The 25,366-nt window shown below is 42.4% G+C and overlaps 1 protein-coding gene and 1 long non-coding RNA gene across 3 annotated transcripts; both read right to left on the bottom strand.

The window, feature by feature from the left end:
• Positions 1–284: 284 nt before the first annotated feature.
• On the bottom strand, positions 285–4,377 carry LOC109631715 (uncharacterized). Its single transcript, XR_002202865.2, has 3 exons — positions 4,073–4,377; positions 2,609–2,677; positions 285–2,520 (listed from the first exon to the last, which is right to left on the bottom strand). It is a non-coding gene; the product is annotated as an uncharacterized lncRNA (long non-coding RNA).
• A 4,828-nt stretch (positions 4,378–9,205) lies between these two features.
• pdcd6ip (programmed cell death 6 interacting protein) lies at positions 9,206–23,540 on the bottom strand. 2 transcript variants are annotated; one of them, XM_069515853.1, is made up of 18 exons: positions 23,231–23,540; positions 20,671–20,725; positions 20,511–20,580; positions 19,639–19,766; positions 18,744–18,897; positions 17,975–18,075; positions 16,422–16,553; positions 16,038–16,251; positions 15,658–15,781; positions 14,522–14,699; positions 13,167–13,278; positions 12,841–13,010; positions 12,171–12,419; positions 11,669–11,803; positions 11,386–11,480; positions 11,167–11,275; positions 10,880–11,073; positions 9,206–10,286 (listed from the first exon to the last, which is right to left on the bottom strand). In XM_069515853.1, exons 1-18 carry the CDS (start codon positions 23,434–23,436, stop codon positions 10,076–10,078), a joined length of 2,637 nt encoding a protein of 878 aa, XP_069371954.1. In that variant the 5' UTR covers positions 23,437–23,540; the 3' UTR covers positions 9,206–10,075. The 2 variants fall into 2 exon arrangements, with proteins under 2 accessions (XP_069371954.1, XP_069371955.1); XM_069515854.1 differs by having other exon boundaries at positions 16,422–16,538.
• Positions 23,541–25,366: the final 1,826 nt, after the last annotated feature.

Here is a 25,366-nt window from a genome sequence, read left to right as displayed (position 1 = left end):
GCTATCATGTGTGTATGTATCTTCACTTCCTTCCACTATCCAGAAATGAAGCTAAAATATCCCAGATACAAACGCCACCATCTTGCACATTTGGAGTCAGAGCCTGTGTCCGAAATCACTCATTAATCACTATATATTGAGTTTCGTGGAGTTTTTTATACTCCATATAGTGCATTTATTGTTTCCCACAATGCATCATGAAAGGCAGTGTACAACTGCACTCAGCAGGAACAGCCCGACCTGTTGTTTAAATGTGAATAGAAGCAGAACATCACAGCACAAAGTGCAACAAACAAGTTTATTTCTTTATTCTCAATCTTCTCATCTAATGGGGACAAGTAAAAAATTAATTTATCTTAACTCCCAAAATGTTTCACAATTACTACCTAACCAAAGAGTTGTAAATGTTTGATGAACACAAAGAGGTGGCCCTGTTTTTTATCTACCGCTGCACCACAGCTCCACAGTAACTTACACCGTCACTTATGAATCAGTAGACATGGCTTTCTCTTTTGATCCTCGTGTGTGTAAATGTCTTTGTGTGCGTGTGTGTACAAGAGATCGAGTGACACCTCAACAAGTGAGGCTCATAAATATTAATGTTGGCCTCATGAATATTCAGCGGACGGACTATGAATATTTAAACTATGATGGAGCATGCGGCTGGGCGACTAGACAGCCACAGACAAGAAACAGACAAATAGACCTCCTCCTTTGCTTCTTAACCTCGGTGAGATGCTGCGGCACCGTCTCTCTTTTATGCCGCATTAATCCTAATTAAGAATACATAATTTTTATGATTCTGTTTTCTCATGAACTCTGGCTCGGTATAAGAGTAATGGTCCGCATGATGTTTGGCAACAGACTGCCAGCGTCTCTGAACCTGGCTTCCTATTTCCAACCCTGTAAACTGTCCTTACACAGTATAACATTACCAGGATCAGTTCTACTGCATGGACTATTTATTAGTTTCTGTACAGATTAAACATGTGAATCACTGACAATGTCATAACTGCATCAATTCATAATGTTCACTTTGTATATTGTTATTTCATTAAGTATAACACACAGTTACACCAAACCCAGCTACAACATGATTTTGTTTGTGGTGAGATCTCTACATGTGATTGTTACCTCTGCACAACTGAGGTTATGTCCCTAACACCCGCTGGCGGCTTCTAACACCTGCTAACATCTACTGGTAGTTGGTGACCTAAATTGTGCAGAAGACCTTCAAACGTACAAAGGATATTCACCATCTAGTCCTATGTTCAAAAAACAAATCTACCATGGAGGTTATGTTTTCATCTGCATTTGTTAGTTATGAGGATTCAGTCAAAGCTGAAGCAGCTCTGTGGGCTGAATGGGGTCTAATCTACTGGAAGAGCTGAGTTCAGGTTTTTTGCTGCTAAAAGAGGTTCAACCGAGGATCGTACAACTGCACCTGGAATTTTTAACTTGGCTAACGGGGTTACACTTTTGTTTGCAATATGTTTGTTTATCAGCAGGATTACACAAAAAAAATTTCCATGAAATGTTGAACCAAGGAAGGTCCCATTCAATTTTAGGATAAGATAGGAATCTTTTTTCCACTGTCTTTAAAAAGACGAGATAGGGCTTTAGCTTTGAGCCGAGGTGTGCACTCTCTGATGCACCCTTTTCATTGATGGTGTTCAAGACACACAAGGTAATAATGGTTTGTACGTTTTTTTCTATGAACAATTAATGCAGAAAAACAAGTGATTCCAAAGGCTTCACGTATATATTCTTGCCACTGTACGTGTGCAGGTACCTAAGGAAAAAAAACACAGAAAAACAAAAAGTGCACAAAGCCCTGATGTAACTCCCCAGGGAAAGTGGAGGGTGAATTTAGATGCAGTGCGTCAGCAGTCAGAATTACAAAACTATGAGCACAGAGAGGAGTAATATGGGTGCAAACGTGGGTTGGGCTGAGTGCGCGCATTCAGATTGTGCCAGCGCAGAGCTAAAACAGTTAGTGGCCCAGGAGAAGGGGTGAAGGAAGCATCAGTTATGAGGAATCTACCTGACTGGTTTTATTTTCTGATCAATGACAGTGACTCACAGTGGATCGCCTTCTGCTGCACGGAGACCAAGCATGCGAGTTGGGCTTGTGCTCTGCGGACAAGGCTCAAATTTGATGTGCGTAAACTTGGCCACCTACACACGTCTATAGAGTGTAAGAGATGTGTCTTCAAATGTGTGTGAAGGTGAAGGAAGTGCACCTGTCAAGTGATAGACCTCAGCAGTGCAATGGCTGTGTGGGTTTGTGGTCTATAACGGATGCTTGACAGGCTGACGAGCTCTGGCACCAACTCCCTGCTTCCTCCACACGTTCTCCCCTCCTCTGCCTGTCTTCTCATCTCTTCAGTCGGTGGGCGTAAACTCCCTCCTTTTCTTCCTAAACGTCGTCTTTCCATCTTCACTCTCCCTTCCTCCCCCCGCTCCTCCTCAAACCCGTCTATGCACGTTGTTTTTCGCTGATTGTGGAGTTTGACAGGTCTTCAGAGGGAGAGAAACACAGAGGGAGAGGAATCAAACAATCTCCTCAATTAGGCAGCCTACACAAATGTACGTCTGAACTTCATACCATCTTCATCAGTTGTCGCAGTTTTCATCTCGCCGCCGCAGACACCTTTGTTCCAGGGTTGAAAACACACTGTTTACAACAAAGGCAGAGAAAAACCATTTAGCTTTGAAGAACAGAACGCTGCAACAAGCTTTTAAGGTTTATTTGCATCGAGAGGAAGGAGTCTGCTTTTTCCTGCCTTAATTGACCCATCAGTTTGCCCAAAAATCTACAAAGGCTACGCAGCTGCCAGTAATGTGAGGGCATCCACAATGCAAATGGATGTGTGCCTGACTTCCCTCATGAGATTCAATATAATCTCACATGTAAGAAGCTGCATTTCAATGCAGCTAATAGGGAAAGAGGAGTCGAGGAAGCAGTTTATAATGTAATAATTACTGATGTTCTGATACTAATACCAGCATCAGAAATGCTTCTGATGAAGCCGGGAATGCCGGGTCTGGCATTTGCGAGTGCGCGAATCAATGTACTGATCCGATACCACGTTTTTCAATTAGTTTCACAAATGCCTCAGGAAAATATGCTGCATCCTCTGGCCTAAACAAATCTCAAATCTCGAAGATCTGTACAGAAAGACGAAGAGCCAGAGTGTGGAGCCAGAGATCAGACGCAGGGATGTTCTCAGAATGGACCAGAACCACAAACCAAAGAAGATGAACATCCCCTAAAAACACGAACAGGGCCGGCCACAAAACCAAAGCTGTGAGGGCTGAGCTGCAATGGATGGGTCTGACTTGGAGCCCAGGGCAGGACAAGATGGAGGCAGATTGTTGATGCCTTGTGCCCCTCAAAGGATGAAGAGGACCAAGTCTAAGTGAGTACGTAAGTTCCACCCAGATAAAACTACAATCCCGTCTTTGCCAGCAGGGAAGTAGTGATTTCTGGTAGCGTAGCTTTAGCCAGAGAGAACCAGTGAGGTCAAAAAGTCACATCTAAGTTATTCCTAGTTTACTGTTAGCTCTATAGCTCTGAGCAAAGCCACACATCATGGAATATATTTTGAAAATTGTTCCTTGTCCACGCACATTGTGAAAAAGCTGAAAAACAAGAATTCTTGACAAATTGTCATAATTATTGTTAATAGTGTTAGGAAGTGACTTTTTAAAAGACAGCTGGCTGCACAGGAGCACTTCAGGGGCCAGTAAGATTTCAGCTGGGGCCAGTGCCACCCTGTCTCCACCCCTGGTTATGCCCCTGAGTCCAGGGATCAGATTCAGTGTCAGGTAAAGGGGAGGAATAACAAAACAAACAAAAAGGAGGAATTAAAAAAAGGTCGGTATGTTTAAAACCAGGACACAATGTACAACACACACACACACTTTGGTCTTATGTCACAGAGAAATGATGACTAGAACACACACACACACGAGAGACAAAGAGGCTAAGAGTCCATGCAGGACCTTCGGATGGTCAACAATAAGATGAGTCAATAGTGTAGTAATACTGTGGTGCACTGCAGCATACCTGGAGGGGCTCAGACCTGTTGATGCAATCAGTGGTGGATGTCTCCAGTTTTCTCTTTTCCTCCCATCTGTCTCCTCTCCACCAGGCTGTCAACCTCTCTCTCTCCCACTCTCTCTTCCTCGCTCTCTCTCTCTCAGCAGCCCTCACCTCCCTCCATCTTTCCTCCCACAACTCCTCATTTCCTCTCCTCGCTTGTTACGTACATCACTGGGAAAATGCCGGCGCTGCAAAAAGTCAGGTCTTGGAGACAACGATGAAGAAAAAAAAAAGAATGATCCTTATTTTCACAAGTCGTTCTCACCATCTCATTATTGCTATTTCAGTCAAGCTTTCTCTCTCACTTCTGTTTTGTGGATTGTGTCTTTGCTGATGTGATGCTGCCACACTGTGTAACACACTGCATGAACACAGAGATACAGTTTCACTCCATCATTTTCACCATTAACCACTAAAAAGGATTTTTGCACTATGATGTTCACTTGTACACTTTTAGTTCAGACAATTAAAACAAGCTGGTTGACACTTGAGAGATTTTCTTTCGACGGCAGTGACAAACTTTCTTTCTGGTTCCATTTTTTTCCCTCACCCATCCTCTTTCTGTCCCCACACATACATCCTCCTCCTCTTCCTCCTCCTCCTCCTCCCATTTCTCCCATCCTCAATCTTCTCCCTCCTTTCATCCAAACCTTATTTTTTTCCCCTCCTTCCTTCCGTCTAATTGCTTTAATCATTTTATCCACTTATCACTCCCTCTTTCTCCACATCCCGGCTCTCATCCTGTATGACTGACCTGGAAGCCCCTGAGGCTGTTCGTCAGCCGTGGGCATCATGACCATAAGCTGAGTCGCAGGGCTATTTATATTTGTTCCTAATGAGGTGAGATTTCTCTCCGCCATAGCAACGGTCTCTATGGATACCCTGCACTTGGATACCAGATCCCATCCTGTTTTATATGTCTTATTATGGGCTGTGCCTTTCCCCCCTCGTGCATTGTAGCCTAATTAATTCTGAATTATCACCCTTTGCTGTGTGAACGACGCAGAAATGCCGTGAAATCACCAACCAGGCTGAAGTGATCAGAGCAAGTTTACATCAAAAACACAGATCAGAGTTCCACTCATCAATTTACAGCATCATTAGGATCAATATTAAAACACTAACACATGCAACTTGATGCAGTGTTTTGAAATTGTGAACTTCTGCCTCAAGAAGAGTGGAGTTAAGACTTCTACAGGTGCTCTCATTATTTGATCACACACACACACACACACACACACACACACACACACAGGTAGCTAGGAGTACCTGTCTTCTGAGAGGCCGATGGGTGCGCTACTGATCAGGTCGGAGACGAGTGAGGAACCTGGAGGAACCGGATGCAGCACGAGACCCAGGCAGCCGAGTTCAGATCATTAGAGGATCTCTGTTGCTGGGGTCACACAGGTGTCGAGACCCACCATCTCATTTCCTGCCATAAAGCAAGACAAGCAATCAATAAAGCTGCAGAGGAACTTGTGGAGAAAGCAACACACACACAAACACACACACACGGATGGTCAGTGTGCCTTTGTATTTACTGTAAGACTTGGAAATGTTCCCTGCATTCGTCTGATGACAAGACACCAAGATAGCTGCATGCACATGTACACACACACACATACACACACACTGACAGGTGCTGCATTGTTATGTTATGTCCAACTCTGGCAGCTTGTTTTCCTCAGACCTCTCACCCTGTGTGATGACTCACGGACGGGGAGATGAAAAGAGAGGCAGGGACAGGGGTGTGGGCGGGGGTGCACTGACAGGAGGAAGTGGAGGGTCCAGGATGGCTTCAGCGTAAGAAGGTTAAGTAAATCATATCATTAATGCTATGTTAAGAGATTGCTTTGACCTCCGCTTGGCTGTCTGCATATGCAAGTGTGTGTATGTGTTTGGCCTTTGTCCTACTGTAGCAGGTGGCAGCAATGACGTCCGTCTTCTTCCCAGCAAAGAGAGACACACACACACACACACACACACACACACACACACACAAACACACACAAACACACACAAACACACACTATCACTCTGTGCTCTCTGGTGTCAGTCCCCTCGGATTCTATCGTGCTTGAAATTCACCCATCATATCGGGTGGCCTCACTGTGCTGCTTTCCTGACACGGGGGTGTGCATGCATGCAAAAACACCCACACACATGCACACTCGCACACACACACACACACAGGCAGGACTGCTGCACATTGGATTGCCTTGATTACACAAGTGGAGCAGCACAACCTGACAGAGAAACAGACACCAAAAAGGAAACACGAAAAGAATATAAAAGGCTTATTTGCCCATGTTGTATAAGCATGTTTCATCTTCCCACTCTCGCCTACCCACACCCACTCAGGTTAGATCCAATAGCTGGTGCCAGGCCTCTCTATCCTGCAACACAAACATCTCGGTGTGAAGGAATATTGCAGTCGAGTTCTTTTTCATAATCTCTTCCCTCAACACCCACACATGCACATTGTGAGGGGGTGAGAGGGAGACAGGGGTAAAAAGGAGCGCTGGTAAAAGAAAATGAAAAGAGAAGAGGTGAGGGGAGGAGGAGAGGAAGAGAGAGAGAGAGAGAGAGAGAGAGAGAGAGAGAGAGAGAGAGAGAGAGAGAGAGAGAGAGAGAGAGAGAGAGAGAGAGAGAGAGAGAGCGAGAGAAGTGCTCATGAGAGCCAGGAGGTAGTTGTTATAGTAACTGTGTCTCTATACCTGTCAATCAGAGCTATTTCAGGCATCTTGCTTCTATGGAAAAAAAAAAAGAAAAGAAAAGAAAATACCAGGACCACAGAGCTGCAGCGCTGAGGCAGAATTATCAGCCAACGCACATTCACTGATACTGGCAACTTGTAAACTGATAGACTGATCAAATTAACACCGTGAACAAGATTTCAGCACTGCATTATTTTTACCTTCTTTTTTTTTTTTTTTAAAGCTTCTCACATCTCAGCTTCACACCACACTTCACGGAAGTGATGCACCTGCTTGACGAGGCTTCACAGCCCAGTCCCAGGAACTCAAGTGAATTTAAATGTGGTTTCACTCAGTAAAATTATACTTAAACCATTACTTTCAGCTTATTACAACCATTTACTGTTACTTTCAATTTAACAACTGAAACAATTAATTTATTTTCAGCAACCGATAACATATTTTTATTTTGCCATGTCAACCATTATCCTTAATTTTACAGGGTTTCTACAAGTACCTATGTCAAGTAGGACAGATATGAAGGAGTACCAGAGTTGCAGAATAAGCCTCCTTAATTATATGATATAAATTGAATATATATTAACATAATATAAATATTTCATTGAAAATAATGTGAAGTAGCCTAGTAGTGAATAACCAAACACCACACTGTTTCACAAACCAGAGACAGCAGGTATCTGCATGTTTATCAGTTACCATGTCAGCCTTATTGTTTTATTACAGTATTATTATTATGAGCTCATAACAATACAAACTATGCATTGGCCAAAACTCACTCTACAGAACGATGGAAGTAGCAATGAACCGAACAAAATTCAGATTATCAAATTGTAGAATTTCATTTACTTGTTAAGACCTTGTGGAAATCCAGTTTTAGCCATTTAGACTTCCTAGCTAACTATTTTTAACCCTTCTCAATTGCAAAACCTGATTTTAGTTGAACCACTTCTCAGTCTTTCAAGCCAGCCCCCGACAAATTAGAGAACAGGCTGCAGGGATTAGAAATATATTAGAAAAACACTATGTTCCTCTATATTTATCCAGCATCGCAGCCAAAGAAAACCATGGATTCAGCTTTACTGCGGACAAACACATGGTGAGGAGGAGGGCGAAGCGACGAGGGAAGAGAGTGGGGGAGTTAGAATAGTGTGAACACCAATATGGCTGAGTGCTGAGTTTGGGAGCCATTAGGCAGAAGGTAATTAATACCTGTCACTGCAGCGCTCTGTTCGCTGCCTTTATTCTGTTTCAGACCAATTAAAATATGACACTCCTCCAGTGGAGAATGTCTTGTTAAAATTAAGCGGCTGAGACACAAAGACACCTTTGATAAACACATCCACAACTACAATTGGCTTTGGCAGCAGCGGCATGCTGTATAGATAGAGGGAGGGGGGGGGGGGGGACATGGCAGTGTGTGTATGTGTAGTGGATGTTAGATCTGATTAAAAAGTGTGTATCCTTCTTTGTCAGTTTCACTCTCAAACACACCGAGGTGATGCTGTACGACGTGAATGAACCAGGAGATACTGACCAGTGAAAACAACTCACTGACAGCGATTTGCAAGCTTTGATGGCAAGGACAGATGAGTGGTAAGCAAAAAAAACTAAACAGAAGAGCCAGGGGAGAGGGGAAAAATGGAGGAGGGAGCAGATGAGCATATAAAGAGACAGGTGGTATACAGGAGAAAAAAGCTGAGCAACAAAGAAAAATATGATGAAGAGAGTCTGATAGGAGGAAAAACAAAAAAAGAGGGAGCTCGCTGTGGGAAAATGAAGTGGAATATGGTGGGTTTTTTAAAAAGAGTTGAGCAGATAGGAACTCGGGAAGACAGATTAGACGGAGAGAAGAGAGGAAAATGGAAAGAGGTGGAGTGATGGATGCAGGCAGGGGACCAGCAGCTCTCTGCCAACATCTCCATGCATCCTTCCAGACATCACACTGCGCTGCCATCTGCCTTCCTGCCACACACACACAAACTCACACTCACACACAGAGAAACACACACACAGGGAGGAGATATGTGAAATCATTAGCATCTCCTGACACTGAATAAATATCTTGGGATGAAATTTGTCTGTGGAGAAATCGCCTGCGGGGAAATATGATTGGATGAGATCACGACCTCACTGGAACGTAATTTGCATGTCATCTAAATGGGATCTGCCCCGAATGTTCAGGAGGGTCAAAAAGCATCCGATTAGTTGGATGGGACGACTTCTTCCCTGATTGGCTGAAAAGAGCAACAATGGCACGTGAAGCAGAAGTAGTGAGTGCTGCTCAGGCTGCGGTTCGACTGGGAGCTGCAGGACTGCCCTCTCCTGGCTGCTTTACAAACCTCCAGTAACACACACATTTCAAAGACCGACAAAGTCTGGCTCGCAGTTGTTGTTTTTAATCACATTAGAGCTGAGGAATAAAAATAAACACAAAGAGCATGAGGGTGCAGTGCACAGTGTCTCAGTTAACCACATACAGAGTCTTATTTATACATATATTTATATAATAGAGCCATTTCTCCCACTTGTACAGTCTGATTGTAACACGGAAAATATATACCCACGTTCCCTTGGTGAGACGGAAAAAGAGAAAAAGAGTGAACGAGAGCAGAATGCTCAACAGTCTGATTAACATTACAAAACCTGCAGGCCATTTGTTTTTAGAGTTTTTTTTACATCAGCTCGGTATCGGTATTTATTACAAAAATAGGATTATAGTTGATACAGAAGCACTGAGTGGGTGGGGGGGGGAGAGGATGAGAGGCATCCACCCACCCGACATACACTCTCAAAACAGGAGACAGAGAGCCATCCTGGGATTCTACGTGCCCCCATAAGTGTTGTACAGCAGTCCAGCCTGGACAAAGAGTCGGTTATTGATGCAGAAAAGGCTAGGCTTAAATTAAACAAGTAACAAAACTCTAAGAATATGAGTACATCAAACATGAGGCGGTTAGTGCATCGATGACAGTTGAGATAGTTGAGCAAAAGTGCTTTTAGAGCCCAGAAGTCAGGATGTAGGTTAAAAAAGGGACAGATGGAAAAGAAAACCTTGAGAAGAGCAACGTAATCAAAAGTTTCAGAAGAAGTGCAAAGCAGCTCTGAAGTCACCGTTCACTCACAGCTGCTGATAGTGAGAAACAAAGGATCGGAGAAAAGGGAGTAGATGGAGATAAAGTGTTATTGCTGGGGGGAAGTTTTTATTTGGTGTTAACGTGTGTGAAGAAGAATGAGGGGATGAAGAGGAGTGTTATTGCTGAGGGTAGTAGGGCTGTTGCTGCTGTGGCGGTTGCTGGGGGTAGCCAGGGTAGGGTTGTCCAGCAGGAGGGGCTCCAGGGTATCCTCCTTGTCCTGGAGTGGCCTGGTAGGGCATGTAGGGCATGTTGGGCATGTTGGGCATGTTGGGCATGTTGTACTGACCATAACCGTAGGGGTTGTATCCCATCGGCACCTGGAAGTACCTGCATGGACACCACGACAAAGAAGACAAATGTGTGACGTGACGTTCAAATCTCAACTATCTTCTTACAAGTCATTTTCAAGACAAAACATATATTCAACAAATTCCAGGGCAGAGATATTGCTCATCAGATTCCCAAATAAAAAACTTGAACCCAGTCTAAATCAAGAGGTCGCTCCTAAAAGAGGGAACACCTGTCGCATGGATGTGGTTCGAGTATGAGAAGTCTCAAACTATATTTTGCAGTCGCACAAGGGATTCAGACTCAACCAACCTCTTTTAGCAGCTGTGCAACTTTCATGTCAGACAGAATGGAGAGTCTACGGACAAGAGCAATCAAAGTGCTCAAACCAGATCTCTATCAGAATATGTGATCTTGGTCGTATTGCACAGCCCCACTCAGCACTGTCCAAAAATGAAAAAGCTGCTAACAGAAAATCTCAGAGAAGGAGCAATAAGCCTCTGAGCTCATCGACTGCAGGTGTTTTCATGAAAGAATCCAAGTCTAGAAAAACTAGCTATCTAGCTAAAAACAATCCCACTGATCAACATCAAGCATCTTCTCAAACCAGGATGCCATGGTGAAAAACTCACCCTGGGTAACCCTGGTAAGTGGGGTAAGGTGGTCCCTGGGCCGTGGAGGGAGGGGCCACAGGTGGGTTGTTGCCGGGAAGGCCAGTGGCTGGTGTGTTGGTGGGAGCGGCGGAGGCAGCCTGAGGGTTGACGCTGGGAGGTGGAGGCCTGGCTGGGGGCTGGGGCTTCGCTGGGGGCTGCTGGGCTGGTTGAGTCTAGAAGACAAAGAAAAAGACAGATACACAACCATCAGACTTTGATCAAAGTTCACTGGTGGTCAGTGCTCGGCTTTGTGAGGTGCTGCTTACAAATACGGTCCTGGGGGCGGGGGTCGGGCCAGCAGCTGGGGTGCTCTGATAGGCAGGAACGTTGAAGGATGGAGCACTGGGCTCTCGGGCGATGCTCTGCTGCAGATCCCTGAAAGCAGGATTGAAACATTACAACAGTTTCCTTCATATTCCTGCATTTTGGCCATCACCGGCCTCAGCTGCAGCTCAAAAGCAACAACAAAACGGACATGTACGTACTTAAGTAGTTCATCCCGCTCGGTCTTGCGAGCGAAAACAATGTCGCTGCATTTGTTCTGGAACTTCAGCAGGATTTCTGTCAAGTCGTTGTAGAACTGAGGAGGAGAAAAAAATTGGGGGACAGAAATAAATCCCCTGGCTTGCAAAACACCTTGACACAGAAATACAAAGTAATATTTAAATTAAAAAAATAAAAGTAGAGCGTTTCTGGCAAGACATGCATTACTGCAGTACAGCCTGCTGAGGTTTGTGTGTGCCGGTGTGTATTGTGCTGAGCGAGTACCTTGGTGCCTTCGCGCAGGTTGCTGCTGATCTCAACGTAGCTGTCGTGGGCTGAAGCCAGCTTCTTCAGGACCTCCTCCCTCTGGTTGGCCTCGGAGTTGGACTGCTTCAGATTGCTGAACTCCTGGTGGGATGTCTGGAAAAGAAAGATCACAGACTGAGAACATTCACGACTGATATTTCCTGGAAGATTTATGCACAGTGAACAAATCATTTGTCTTCACACAGAAGAGCATGACTCAGAGGGAAGCTTGGTTTCATTCTCTCTTTGGACTTTATCTGCACCTGCTGACTGACTCCTTATGCTGATGCGTCATTGATCCTTTTACGGAAATTCACTTTTTGCTGCTACATTTCAGAAGAAAGTCAAATTTTACTACTACCACCCTTTGAGCGGGTGAATGGTACAGAGTCACCCCAGTTTGGTAGAATACTGTTGATAGATAAACTTGTCATGAAGAGCGTCTCTTCAGCAACACGCCACCTTGTGTGCGTTTACATACCTGAACTTGTCCCAGCAGCTCTTCCTGCATGCGGAGGGTGGCTTGTACCCTCTGGTTGTAGGTGCCGTACAGCTGGTCGATCTGGGAGAGTGAGAGCTGCTCCTCGTTGACGGCCCCGTCCTGGGCCAGTGCCGTCAAGAAGGTAGCAGACATGTCAAAGGTCACAGCCTTTATCTCACCGTCCAGCGTCTCCCTCTCCGTCTTCATTTCGTCCAGCTGGGTGAGCAGCGAGCGCAGCACGTTCACGACCTGGAGGGAAGACAGACGAGACAGCTTGAATTCTCCACCCCATGGTGCATTGTCCTGCATTGACTCTGACCTCTCACCCTCGTCATAATGTCTGCTGTCTACACCTCAAAACTTTTCCCCCCGCTGTAGCTGAGTGCAATGTGGCTTGAGACACGCACTTCCTCACCCCTTCCCAGTTTTGCTTGCTTCGTTCTTTAAGTTCCCCAGTGAAATACAATGCAAAGTCAGCACACAAAATGAAAAATGGAGCGACTGTGGGGAGGAGGGCCATAAAGTACACAATACACAAAAAAGTACATAGTATACGCAACATTTTTGCGTGTAGCAGGTTTGTGTAGGTTGAGGTGGCAGATGGAAATAAAAAGGTTTACGTGCTACTTTAACCAGTGGCACAAGACATGAAGATGAAAATCAGACAGACCTCGCTGCCCTGCAGGGTTTTGGTTGGGTTGGCAGAGGGGATGGCAGCGTTGAGCTCTTCTACTGGTTTACACAGCAAGGTGATCATGTCACAGTGAGCGCTGTAGCGGTCCTTGACCACCTGATCGGCCTGCACAGCCTTGTCCAAGATGTTGCGGAAGTTAGCGCCCTCTGGGGAAGAGAAGAGGGGGGGTGTTAGAAGTGACCATGGTCAACAGTGCACAGAAACATGTGTGTGTGTTTGTGTTTGTGTGTGTGTGTGTGTGTGTGTGTGTGTGTGTGTGTGTGTGTGTGTGTGTGTGTGTGTGTGTGTGTGTGTGTGTGTACCTGCACGAAGGGGCTTATACAGGTCTCCAGATGGGGTTCTGTTCCAGCGCTGGTTGAACTTGGTTCTCAGCTCATTGTCTGTCGTCTCTTCATCGTCCAGCATCTTCAGAGACTAGTTAAAAAAAAAACACCACACTGAGCACATGCAGGAAATATAACAAGGCTCAAATGAGATGATCTGATGACTAAGCCTCAATTACTTTAAAGCTTGGGCCAACGGACTGTGTTCATAAATACTAGGTATTGGCTACTACAAATTTAGAAAACTCAACCTAACACTGCTTAGTTCTTCATTCAGTCTACAAACCAAAGATATTCAATAAAAAAACAATATCAGCACATATAGGGCATGTTTTCATTGATAAATAAGTAAAAGACAATAATTAAATTATATAACCTGTTTTGCTCTGGCAATCAATGACTTTTTTCAACCCTGTCTGTTGGTTTGTTTGTTGGTTAGCTTGGCAGCAGAATAATGTAAAACTACAAAATTGACGAAACGTGATGGAAGGATGGGTTATGGGTTGGCCCAAACAAATAATGATGTTTGGGGCGAATGTGAAGAAAGAGACAAATCCAGGAAATGTATTTTCACTTCAAGAGGACTGTTGGGCCTTGGCAGAAGTTTGTGCTCTACTGAGTGACATCCAAGTTGATGAAATGTTTCAGAACTACTACTACTTTAGTGTATTCTTAAAAAAGTTAAATCGTGCCGACAGTTTGCATTTAAAACAAATAGATAATGAATTATTGACACTCTGCCAGCATGAACGTGCTTTCCTACTTTTTATATTAAACTTTCAGTTGCCGCATTTTGTCTTTACACGACAGAACTATCTACATTTTAGGGGAAATTAGGACAGTTTTGGTTTGGACTTTTCAACTCTGCCAACAAACTTGGAAGCAAATTGTGTTTTATGCTTTTCCTCCCGTCTGTTTATTTGTTTGTCAGTAAGCTATCTAAAAAACCATGTTGGCTGAAGCTCGTGGACAGACAGTCCTTGGCCCGAAGATCAGTGAATTAGATTTCAGTGATGATCCTGATCTGGGATTTCTGCCATTAGAAACAATTATGAGTTTTTAGTGTTCATGTGTTCTGGTGTGTGGTGGTAGGAAAGTCCAACATTGAGGATGTCCAAGTCAGCAGCATTGGATTCATATGTTATGTTTTCAGGAAAGCAAAGCCATGTGACAAACAAGCTGTTTAAGAGGCTGCTCTTGTGAACATGGTTTCTTTACTTTTTAAAATGGATTTAGGGTAACTATTAGCAGCACAGCGAGATGTCCAGTTACTGACAGACAGTAGAGTTAGAGATGCATAATTCAGAGTGCTTCTATTCGTCTCTAACACCAACCTCGTCCAGGATCTCTCTGTTGCGAGTCAGGAGCTCTGGCAGGTCTTTGATGAGCTGCTCGATGCTCTGTAGTCCTCCCTGCTGCACGATGGATCTGGCCTTCTCAGCAATGGATTGTGGGATAGAGTCTCCTGACAGGTCCTCCAGAGCAGCTGGCAGGTTCAGGGACGCCAACACCCTGTTGGACAGGTACCCATCGCCTGTTATTTATTGTGGTCTCAAACATTTTTTGAGTCTTGTCCTATTATACTTAATTTCACAGTAACACTTTTAACATTAAAATTAAAAAACCAAGCCATGTAACCATTCTAATTTCAAAAGACAACTATTATAATTGAATACTATGATATTGTGGCCATTTTTAAATGGAATGAAATACTGCACATTGTTAAGCACTCATTAAAATCTCCAAGTTGCATGACACAAATGCTTGACTGTTATTGAGGGTACTACAATAAAACCACAAAGTACTTGTACTGACATTTTAATGCACCATTATGTTATGAATTTTTAATAAATCCACCCATGCATGGAGACGCAAGCACTCACGGACATGCTCATTGAAAGACAATTACACTCACATACTTTACATTAGTTATGCGTGGGTCAGGTTTTTTTTTTTTTTTTTACATACCCACACGACCCTCAAAGCGCTTATCAACCTGACCTACAGACCTCTGACATCCATGTCATCAGTGGATGGTTTGTTATTTTCTAATGGGATGGATGGCCTAATGGGAGCGCTGCGCGGAACCAACCACTAATACACACACACTCACATACACCTCCCATGGGACATTGTCTCATGACGCCTTTACCATAACTGTGACATTTTAAATTCCACAATTCAATTATGCATTTATCTTTCTTTTCTCCAGACAACAGTAGTCTCTTTACAATTGTGTATATAAGTAATGAATGTATACACCTTTAGATTTAATGTAGCTAACGCAGTTAATTCAAGGTTTTCTATTTTTTCTAGCAATACACTACAATCAAGACGATTTAAGTTATATGACCTTATGAACTGTTGCAGCACTCTTTTTCTGTAATGCCAAGCCTGCTGCACACACCGTTCCTGTAAATTATTTATAACTTCCTGGTAACGCTGCTTTGTGTCACACAGGACGACATACCCGTTGCAGAGGTTGGTCGACTCCCTCATTGCTCCCACCAGTCTGTTCACAGTCTCAGCCTTCCTCTGGTTGTAAATGCTCATGGAATGCTGCACCGCCATGGGAACCATCTTCTCAAACAAGTCTGAGGAGGAAAAGGTAGCCAATTACCAGAAACACAAGAGTGACAAAAGAGATTTTGTGGTGATGAGAGATGACACCAGTGTCTGTGTGTTTGTCAAGAAAATCAAGAGATCCCCAGAGTGGGGTCAATACGTCACTTCCTGCCTCTGTCTGCTGCTACGGATTTTACCTGTAGGTCGTGTCTAAAAACGGCTTTAGTTTTATGTCTGTCAGTTCGTCATGACAATGGGAAACTGTTTCATGTCAGTGTATCATACCTGTGAATTTCTGGCTGAGTGGCGGTGTGATGGCAGTGGGTTTGACCAATGTTGCCTTGCCGATATGCTCCAGATCCTTGACGTCAGGAATACGGTCATGATAGATAAAGTCATTGTCTTTTTTGGCAGCGGTGAGCGCTCGGTTGATCTTGTCTGTCAGGTCTTTAACGCTCACGTACTCATCATAAGGGGTCTTCACCAGCTCTTTTGCGTGCTGGAGGGAAAGAAATTGCTTAATGAGTCAACTGTTTGTTTTAGATATAGAATGTCACAGTGAAATTGTTACTTGAAGTCTACACAAATGATGATAAATGACTGGCCACATTAGCTGAAAATGTGACAGATGATTTGCAGAAAGACAAAACAATTGTGAAAGCTGCGTACCTGCAGGCGAGCAATCTCCTCTCCAAAACGCTTCTTCTGCTTGGCCACAAGGCTCTGGTACAACTCGGCGTTGGCCTGCATGATGCAGTGCTTGGCCCCCAGCACCGGAATCACTTCCTGAAAATAAAAATACTGACCAGGGAGAGGCAACCACAGAACAACACACAGGCACGCAAACAAATATAAACACACACACACACAATGGCAAGGCAAACCACAAAATGACAGACGCACACCAGCGAAGTCAAGTCACAAATGACATCACGAAAGCCAATCACAAACAGGCGAAAACAGTCAGAAGCGTGCGCACACAAGTACGCGATCACACAAACATAACCAATGCCAACACCACCAACACCACGAGGGATGCAGAAAGAGAGGAGGACGAGAGAGAAAACAGAACAGGCCATCAGTGTTAAACCTTTCCGCAGAAGCTGCCACACCTTCATCAAATGTCCCAAGCCATGTGTGTGTGAGTGTGTCTTTGACACTGCGTGTGTGCTTGATTTCAGGCATTCAACACAGATGCTGCTTTTCAATTTTTTTTAGATTTGGATCAGTGTCCCTGAACTTGTATTTCACTGCACAAATAAAAGCGAAATTTTACATTATAAACATTCAAAAAACTACAAGCTGATGAGTGTCATGAAGCTACAGTTCATGACAAAACAAACTAGATATCATGGGAATGCATGACCATGATTGTTACATGTTTTATTGGTGTGTAAAAAGTTCTTGGAAAATACAAGCTAATTTCCAACATGCTATTTCGAGTTGCACCTTTAAAACTAAATGTTTCCAAAGAACTGTATTTTAAAATCTTCTTTCATAAGTCACTACCAATTAACTAATACAATAATACAACCACCAAGTCTAATGCCCTATCTTGCAATATTAAAGTAAGTATTAATAAAAAAGTTCCTGCATCGGCTTGTTTATCTGGACCTGTTCCAAAATGTACTAGGTTCTTCCTTGGGTCAAGCCCCAATCATTCACAAAATTTCATGGAAACTGCTGCAGTAGGTTTTGGCTAATCTGGCTCAAAAAGAGATAAACAAAAGCCAATGAAAACATAACCTCCTTTTCACTTTAGATTGATTTCATTAACTCTGTTGCATGAACCTGATGTTGTGTATGTGTGCGTGTGTGCGTGCGTGTGTGTGCGTGCACAAGTGCAAGACAGAAAGTAAGTTCTCCACATGTCCATGATTAGATGTTAAGAAACACATCAGAACGGAAACAGGTCAAACTCAAGTTCAGTAGTAACCAGCCAATCAGAATGAAAACAGGATGGAAATGGACCAATGAGGAAAGAGTGAGATTACATTTTGGACAGTCCCACAACCCAAGTAACGCCGGTCAAATCTTTTTTCCTCCACAGACTCACACATATGAAACAAAACACACAATCAGACACACCACAGAGAATCTAAAGTGTGTGTATCTCCATCACAACGAACACATGGCTGAGTGTGAATGTGTGTCTTGTTGTTTGTTGCTAAACCAAGGCAGTTTTATGCCCATGTGTCACTGCATGTGTGTCCTTCACATACCTTAGGAAGGTTGTCTTTATACTGGCACTGCTTGAAGGCATCGCCATAGTAATCTGCCGCCTGATTGGCCAGCTTTGCGACGAGAGCATCTTTCATCCTATCTATTGGTTGAAAAAGACACTTTTAAGTACAATCCAGATAAAAAGCTACATTCTTGTTATTCACATATAACATACTTATAACACCAGCTGTATTTCACTCAAATTCATTCATACATTCACACACATTAGAAGAAATTATATTTTGTGCATTTCATTCATTTAACAGTAGTAATACGTCTTACTGATTAATTTACCCTCACATCCTAAAAGTTTCAAATCAATTCACAACATAATCCCCCTCTCAGCAAAAAAAACATGTGACTTTTTTTTTTTTTTTTTTTAATGGGATGTAACTTTAAAAACTCCAATAAGCAACTCTGGAGACAGAACTGGGACAGGGGCTGTGTTCAGCTGCCTGCTGCCTTTGCTAAAATTACTCTCGGGGCAAAAAAAATAAATTACGTGTGTAATTAAAGATGCTATTTATTAAAAGTGCGCACAAATACTTTGCTTCAATTATATTAGCAAGACTGGAAGATGTGAGACACCAGTGTCCCTGAACGATGAAACTACTGAGGAAACGTGTAAAAAGGGTCCACATGACAGAAAGAGATAAATCATAATGAGAGAGCGTTGAAAAGCTTTGGAAATCTGTGCAGTGGATTATGATGTTACTTGTCTGTATGTTACTAAATATAATGTGTGCTTGAACATTTAGGGGGGGATACCTGAAGCAGCTTTGAGGAAGAAGACCTCCTGGGCCTGGGCCAGCATAATGAGGCTGAGGGTGCCCACAGTCTCAGGGGAGATGTCCATGGTGGGCTCTCTATTCAGTGCAGACAGCACGGTGTCCTTAATGTGACCAAACGCTCCACTGGCCAGCTTCATAGAGACACAGATATATGGTTATTTGGCTAAATTCTATTTTGATGCTTTGGCAACATTGTTTTTGAAACTTTTAATGCCAAATAAAAATAACTTTGATTTGAATAAAAAGAAAAACACAGATGAGACACATAACTTCAATATCAGTCTAAACTTTTCTTACTGCACATCACTAACCCCAGTTTTACTAAATCATCACTTAATGCATCACATTTCAGCCCCGTTGGCACCTGACGAAGATGTCTTCATGCCACCAGGGTCCAACAGACACAGTGTCTCAGTAACAGCACCTCTTTTCTTTATGTGCTAGTGTCAGGTTTCACGAAAGCCATTTGCTAGCACAGCTTACACACAGATCACAGACAGTGTCGGGGCATCATGTTTCACAGGCTGCTGCTCTTAAATTGCAGATATATATGCAAGTTGTACAGGCCTCTTGTATGCTCATGTCTGGGTCACATGGCCAATTGCATGAAATTCACTTGTGGGTAATCAATACCCATATTTACAGATAACTGACATTAAAGTCCTAGTGGAAGTGGGGTTTCTAAAGACAAATATTCATCATCTGAAAGGTTTCCAGTGGACATTTAAACAACAACACAGGAGTGACAGTGTCTTTATATCTCTGTAGTCTATAGGCATATATCTGACAAAACAGCATAACAGTAATATTTCCACCCGGCATTGAAATCATGCTGTACATATTACTGTATCACTGTTTGCTGTTACACCCACCTGATAAAATTTGGCTGAAGCCTTCAGCCCCTCGTCATTGTCCAGGTTCTGCTCTGAGGCGATCTGACTGGCCAATGCTGCTGTGTTGAACAGAACACACGTCTTCTCGTAGCCCAAACTGGCCAAAGCTGCAACACAACAATACTGTGGTCATTTTTAGGGACAACTTGAACAAGTGAATATCATTGGTAAACACATTAAATGTAAGATAAATTTCCTTTCACAGCTAGAAAGTGAGTATGCAGAGGACAGAGTGACAACAACCTTTCATAGATCTTTTTGGTGAACACAGCTGTTTTTGTGAAATAGTTTTTTTTATTCCAAACGGAATTTTCTACTGCTTCATTTGACATTTATCTCACTCAGAGTAAACTGGAAAGAATCCTGCAGTCATGAGCTCCCACAATTCACCACAGAGGACAAAAGATTCAAGCGTGAACAGAATAAATGTGCAGAATGTGGACTGCAACAAAGAGCTATCTTAAGAGTCAGGACATGTTTTTCCAGTCTAATTTTTTTCATCTCACATTTTCTTTCCCTTTTGCTTCGACCACCTGTTAGTGCGGTCTGACCCTGACACACACACTTCAGAGGCTATTTTTTCTTGAACCCTGACACCCTGTCAGGCCTGTTTCTGGATGCAAAGTAAAACAGGACCGAAAGCTTAGCTACCCATCGAGTGTGTGTGAGAGACAGACACACACAAAAAGTGATGGATTAGGAGTAATTAGTACAGACAATGGACCTTGAAGGCAAAGCCGATCTTGTAACATTATTTCCTCCATCTGCTGCTGACTACAGCTCTGTACACTCAGCTCCATGCAGATCTTCTTCCACAAACACAAATGCACTTGACATAAGGCTGCACCTACCGAGCTTGACTGAGCCACCAAACAGCGACCCTTTATCGAAGGCATCCTTCCATGTGAAGGTCAAGCAGAGCTGCGGAAACAGAGAGAGGCTTTTGGTTGAGTGTCTTCTGTTCGGGAGCTACATCTAACACACAATTATGTGTGCTGTTCAATCTCTTACCTGGTTTTCAGAGAAGGGAAACTTGGGTTCAACAGCACACAGCTGGTCATAGTATCTGCAGAGAGAGAGAGAGAGAAACAACTGGATTAAAGTCATGTTTTAAATACATCTGAAATAAAATGTCCTGTTCTTTATTATAAAAGGTAGAAACATTTATATTCTAGATTATTACTGAATAGTAAAATTTAATTTAAAAAAGGGTAAAAAATAGTCCATACAGTAAATCATAATGGAGTTATTACTATCAAACAACTTAGCTTTGTGGGATGAGAATACTCTGCTATTTCAAAGATGATGTACAATGAGTCATGAAAAAAGAAAAATAACAGAATACAGAAGCATGCCAAAGTGGGCATAAACACAAGTGCACAAAGAAACTGTGACTGCTCCTCCGCCCTTCATTTGATCAGTATCGTGCCTGTGCACAGTCTGTTGACAACATGCATGACAACATGCAGAGGGACTGGTTAGGGAATCCCAGAGAACTAGTTCATCTGTTCTGTTTGTCTCGCTCCCAGAAAGACTAGAGTGCAAACAAATATCAAACAAAGAATGGATTTATATATAGAATTACCTATACATACAGTTAGTTATGCTTAGGTTTCCCATACAGATAAAAAAGGACACATGTGCACAGAGAAAGCTGAGATGTGGTGTGTCATTCTAGTGAAGTGAAGAAAAAAAAAAACACAATGGTCGCCACGGTGACACAATGGCACTGTGTTAGTACGTCTATCAAAGGGGTAGGCTCTGTTGCCTTGGCTACCTGGCACAGACATATGCAAAGAGCCAAGGAGCAACAATGCTGACAGAGGGTAATGGCAGAAAGTTCGGCACTGATACGCTAACTTCCAATCCTGACTCTAATAAGCTAAAGCCAGGCACCAACCAAACCAACTGCCTGCATTTTATACATAAAGCCTTTAGAATGTGTATATATTTGTAGGCTAATGACAGTTAGGTAGTTATAGGAAGTGAATAATACATGGGAAAATCTTTATGACCCCTGCTCTTTTCAAGAAAGACAGGTCACTGAGACAGACGCCATGACCATCACTCATGGGGTTATGGGTAGATTTATCTCATAAAAGCATCACTGACTCACGTGAGAAAACACCAAATCCCACTTCAGACCATTTTGGCTGCACTCCACTTGTCAGTACTACACACTTAACGGCTTCTGTTGATTTAATATTTCAGGAGCCTTATCTTGGCAAATAAAAAACAACTGGCTAACTGTGGTGAAAAACGTAAGACCTGCATCCTGCGAGTGCATATCTGGCCACTTACATAATCAGTGCATGGAATAAATCATGAGTCACAAAGACGGATATGAGAAGGGGCAAAGTCTGCTTCTATATATAGATGAATGAAGTATGCTATACTACTACGTAAAGTTTAAGAAATGATAGTATGTGGATAAAGCTGAGACTAGTTAAGCCAAGAACTCTCTGAATTTTCCATTAGAGCTGAGTCATGATAAAACAATTTAAGTTAGTTATAGAATGGTCAGAGTAGTTAACAAGGCTGGAACAGTCCGCGGAGCATTGGAGAGAGAGGAAGTAGGTTTCAGTCCAATAAATCCTTCCCAACTTCAGTTCCTCTATGCATAAGGTCAGCATTGTGACTCTTTCACTTTTAATATTTTTACATGTGTGGTTTTCCTACATTTTGTAAATTCAGAACAGCTGATTCTAATAAATAATCCACAGGCAGAGTTTACATTCTTCTGCTTTCTTCTTGTGATTCTCACACACTCACACCTGTGTGCACATTGATCTGTTATATGAAATATGAATACGATATGAAAACCTGGTTTATCAGCCCTGCCACGAGGTGGAGCGGCAGCCTGGCCCTGGCTCTGAATGACATCTGACACTGGAGCTGACTGGGACTTTCTCAGTGGTACAGAGCTAATCATGCTAATTTGAAAGTGAGCTGAGCAGTTTAACTGTGTGTGTGTGAGCAAGACAATTACATCACTTATTCATAAACAACTAAAACCTCTATTCTTGTCATGGCTATAAAATGAAGAATCAGGATGAGTCAGCTGATCACCAAAGATAACAATCGATGACGGTGGTGATGAGGGGGACTGAGTGTTTAGTTTGTTGCTTGTGTTGATGTTGTTATATTTATATTTATTTTTTAGTCACCCTGTCTTTCAACCCGGAAACAATAACATTAATTTGAAGCTAATGCTAACGTAAACCATGTAGTGTCATCATGTGAGTCAGTTAATTTACATACGTTAGCTCGCTCGGCCTGCGTGGCTTTTCTAACCGTTTTCACATCTGACAGTTAAGTACAAGCTAACAAGCTACATCAGTGTTCGTTGAAACTGTGTATAGAAAACACGCGAGTCGGACATTTGGGTGACAAACACTTCCTAGCATGCTAGCTTGACTAACTTTAGCTCCCGTGTTAGCAACTATAGGCTAAGACATCTGGGTGCGGCGATGACTAAGCTAGCTCCCCGATACAGGTGAGAGTGGATCCGTGTGTCAGTATCAGGCTGTGTGGGTCAGGGCTGTTATAAAACGGAGGGGGGGGGGTCTACCTGAGCAGGACCTCCAGCGAGCTCTCGTGTTTGTCCAGCGGCCTCCCCAGCGCATTTTTGCGGAGCTTGTTCAACTCGTCCACGGATCGGAGGTACTCTGCCTGGTCCTCGCTCCCCGCGTATGTGGCCGTTACAAACTTGGACAGCGGCTTCACCAGGTCCACCTCGGACGACTTCTTTAACGGGACTGAAATAAACGTCGCCATTTCGGCCCGTGTTACAAGATGTACTGAATCAGAAAGACGAGAGACGACCAGCGAACACAAACAACAGCGGGCTACCCACTTCCTGGTTTCTCACACCGAACGTCAAATTACGTCATTGGGAAACGGAGACGCGCAAGGCGCAGATCGGGATCGTTTTTTTTTTTTTTACAAATAACAACACGAGGATAATAAGAATTGTCTTTTTTATTTTTTAAGTCTTCATATATGATATTGTATAATATGATGCAACAGAGATATTATTGATAAAATTCTATTTTTTATTGTAGAAATTGTCCAATCAAATTTTTAATTCAAATACATTTTCCATACCCTGTGTTTATTTTATAATACAAATGTGCAAAGTTACTATTTTATTCCATGATTAGACTTTTCATCACAAAGTTAAAGTACAATCATTTGTATAGCATAAGAAAATGTTGGAGTAAAGAATCATCGGGTAAATACTGACCTGAATGAATACTTAATACAAATCAATTATTAAGATATTAGATGTGTAATTGATTTAGGTCACTTTGTGGGGCTCTGCTTTCTCTTCAAAGCTACTTTTATTCATTAAAATCCTACAATAGGCACTGGACGGGATTGGCTGTTTGCTCATTCTGATCAAAGTGACAGTTGCATATCAATCAAATTTTATATGTATATAGTTGTACATAGTTACTACTATACTTAATGTAATACAAAGTGCATTACAGAATAAAAAACAATAAAAACGAAACCATTCAGTTTCAGAACCCCCTAACCCATCCCCACAGAGCAAGTCACTAAAAAGGAACTGAGGAACTGAAAAAACACTATCATCACATAAAGTATTATGTCTGTATTTATATACATGATTACTATTTTCATAATGCTTCATTTATTTATGTACAGTGTTTCATTTAAAACACTTTTTTGTAGATATCACTTTTCAGTATCAGACAATAAATTGATGATGTAGTTAAATGATGAAAGAATTCTAATTAAGCTACATAATTGAAAGAGCCATAATGTAAAAGCAACTGGTCGACCTGAACAACACTCACAGACATGCACTTTGAGACATTAAGGTGTGAGCCACCAGTTCACCAATTCGGCATCTGATGTGATGTCTTGATTGGAAATCAGCTTGATTCAGTGTCACAGATATCTGCCCAGAGAGACCTGTGGCAGGGTTTAGTGCTTTCATTCTGCTCCATGAGTCACTGCAGTCATCAGTGTCCAGCGGCCCAAGGACCCTGCTTTCCTCTGTCAATTCATTTTTATTTGTATAGCACCAAATCACAACATCTCAAGCTACTTTACATAGTTAGGTAAAGATCTTACAATATTATAGACTCAAAAAATCCCATAAGGGGGAGAAACGAGAGGTTGGTGGAAAATAAGGGAGATAAGAGCAAGAGAGACCAGGAACATTCATATTTAAGTTCTGTCAGAATGTTATCATTAAAATAAGATATATAATAGATAGAATGGTGTGATTAATGATAGCAGCACCAGTGAAAGGTAATAATGCTTATAATAAATAATTGGGTGTTAATAATAGTTACCTTTGATAAGTTGCAATTCCACAAAGACAGTGTTTTAGTTTTCTACATAACTAATATTTTTATTGGTCATTATGATAAAAAAGCTACATGAGAAACATTAATGCCCCAAAAGATGTGTAAGCACATTTGTCTGGATTAATTAAAGCAATGAAGAAAAGTAATCATCCCATGGGACCAAATGTTTTCCAAAGCTTTGGAGGGAGATTTAATAACTTAGAGACAATAATTCAGATGAGGTCATCTAGGTTATCTGGACTTGGAGGCAACACATTTATAACAGAAGGGTATTTAACTAAATGCGAAGATGAGGTTTAAAAGAACGGTTTTACCAGACATGGAGAGTAATGAAAAGAAGCTACCGTCTGTAACACAAAAAAACT

This window comes from Paralichthys olivaceus, chromosome 20, assembly GCF_024713975.1.
Source record: "Paralichthys olivaceus isolate ysfri-2021 chromosome 20, ASM2471397v2, whole genome shotgun sequence".
Taxonomy (NCBI): Eukaryota; Metazoa; Chordata; class Actinopteri; order Pleuronectiformes; family Paralichthyidae; genus Paralichthys; species Paralichthys olivaceus.
The sequence above is the reverse complement of the archived record's forward strand: the minus strand, read 5'-3'. Positions and strand labels throughout refer to the sequence as shown.

Excerpts from the sequence above, each read along its gene's own strand:
- pdcd6ip (XM_069515853.1), bottom strand. The coding sequence starts at position 23,436 with ATGGCGACGTTTATTTCAGTCCCGTTAAAGAAGTCGTCCGAGGTGGAC. Across the intron at positions 20,726-23,230 it reads TCGCTGGAGGTCCTGCTCAG|ATACTATGACCAGCTGTGTG; the intron begins GTAGACCCCCCC and ends CTCTCTCTGCAG. Across the intron at positions 11,074-11,166 it reads CCGCCCCCAGGACCGTATTT|ACTCAACCAGCCCAGCAGCC; the intron begins GTAAGCAGCACC and ends TTTGTCTTCTAG.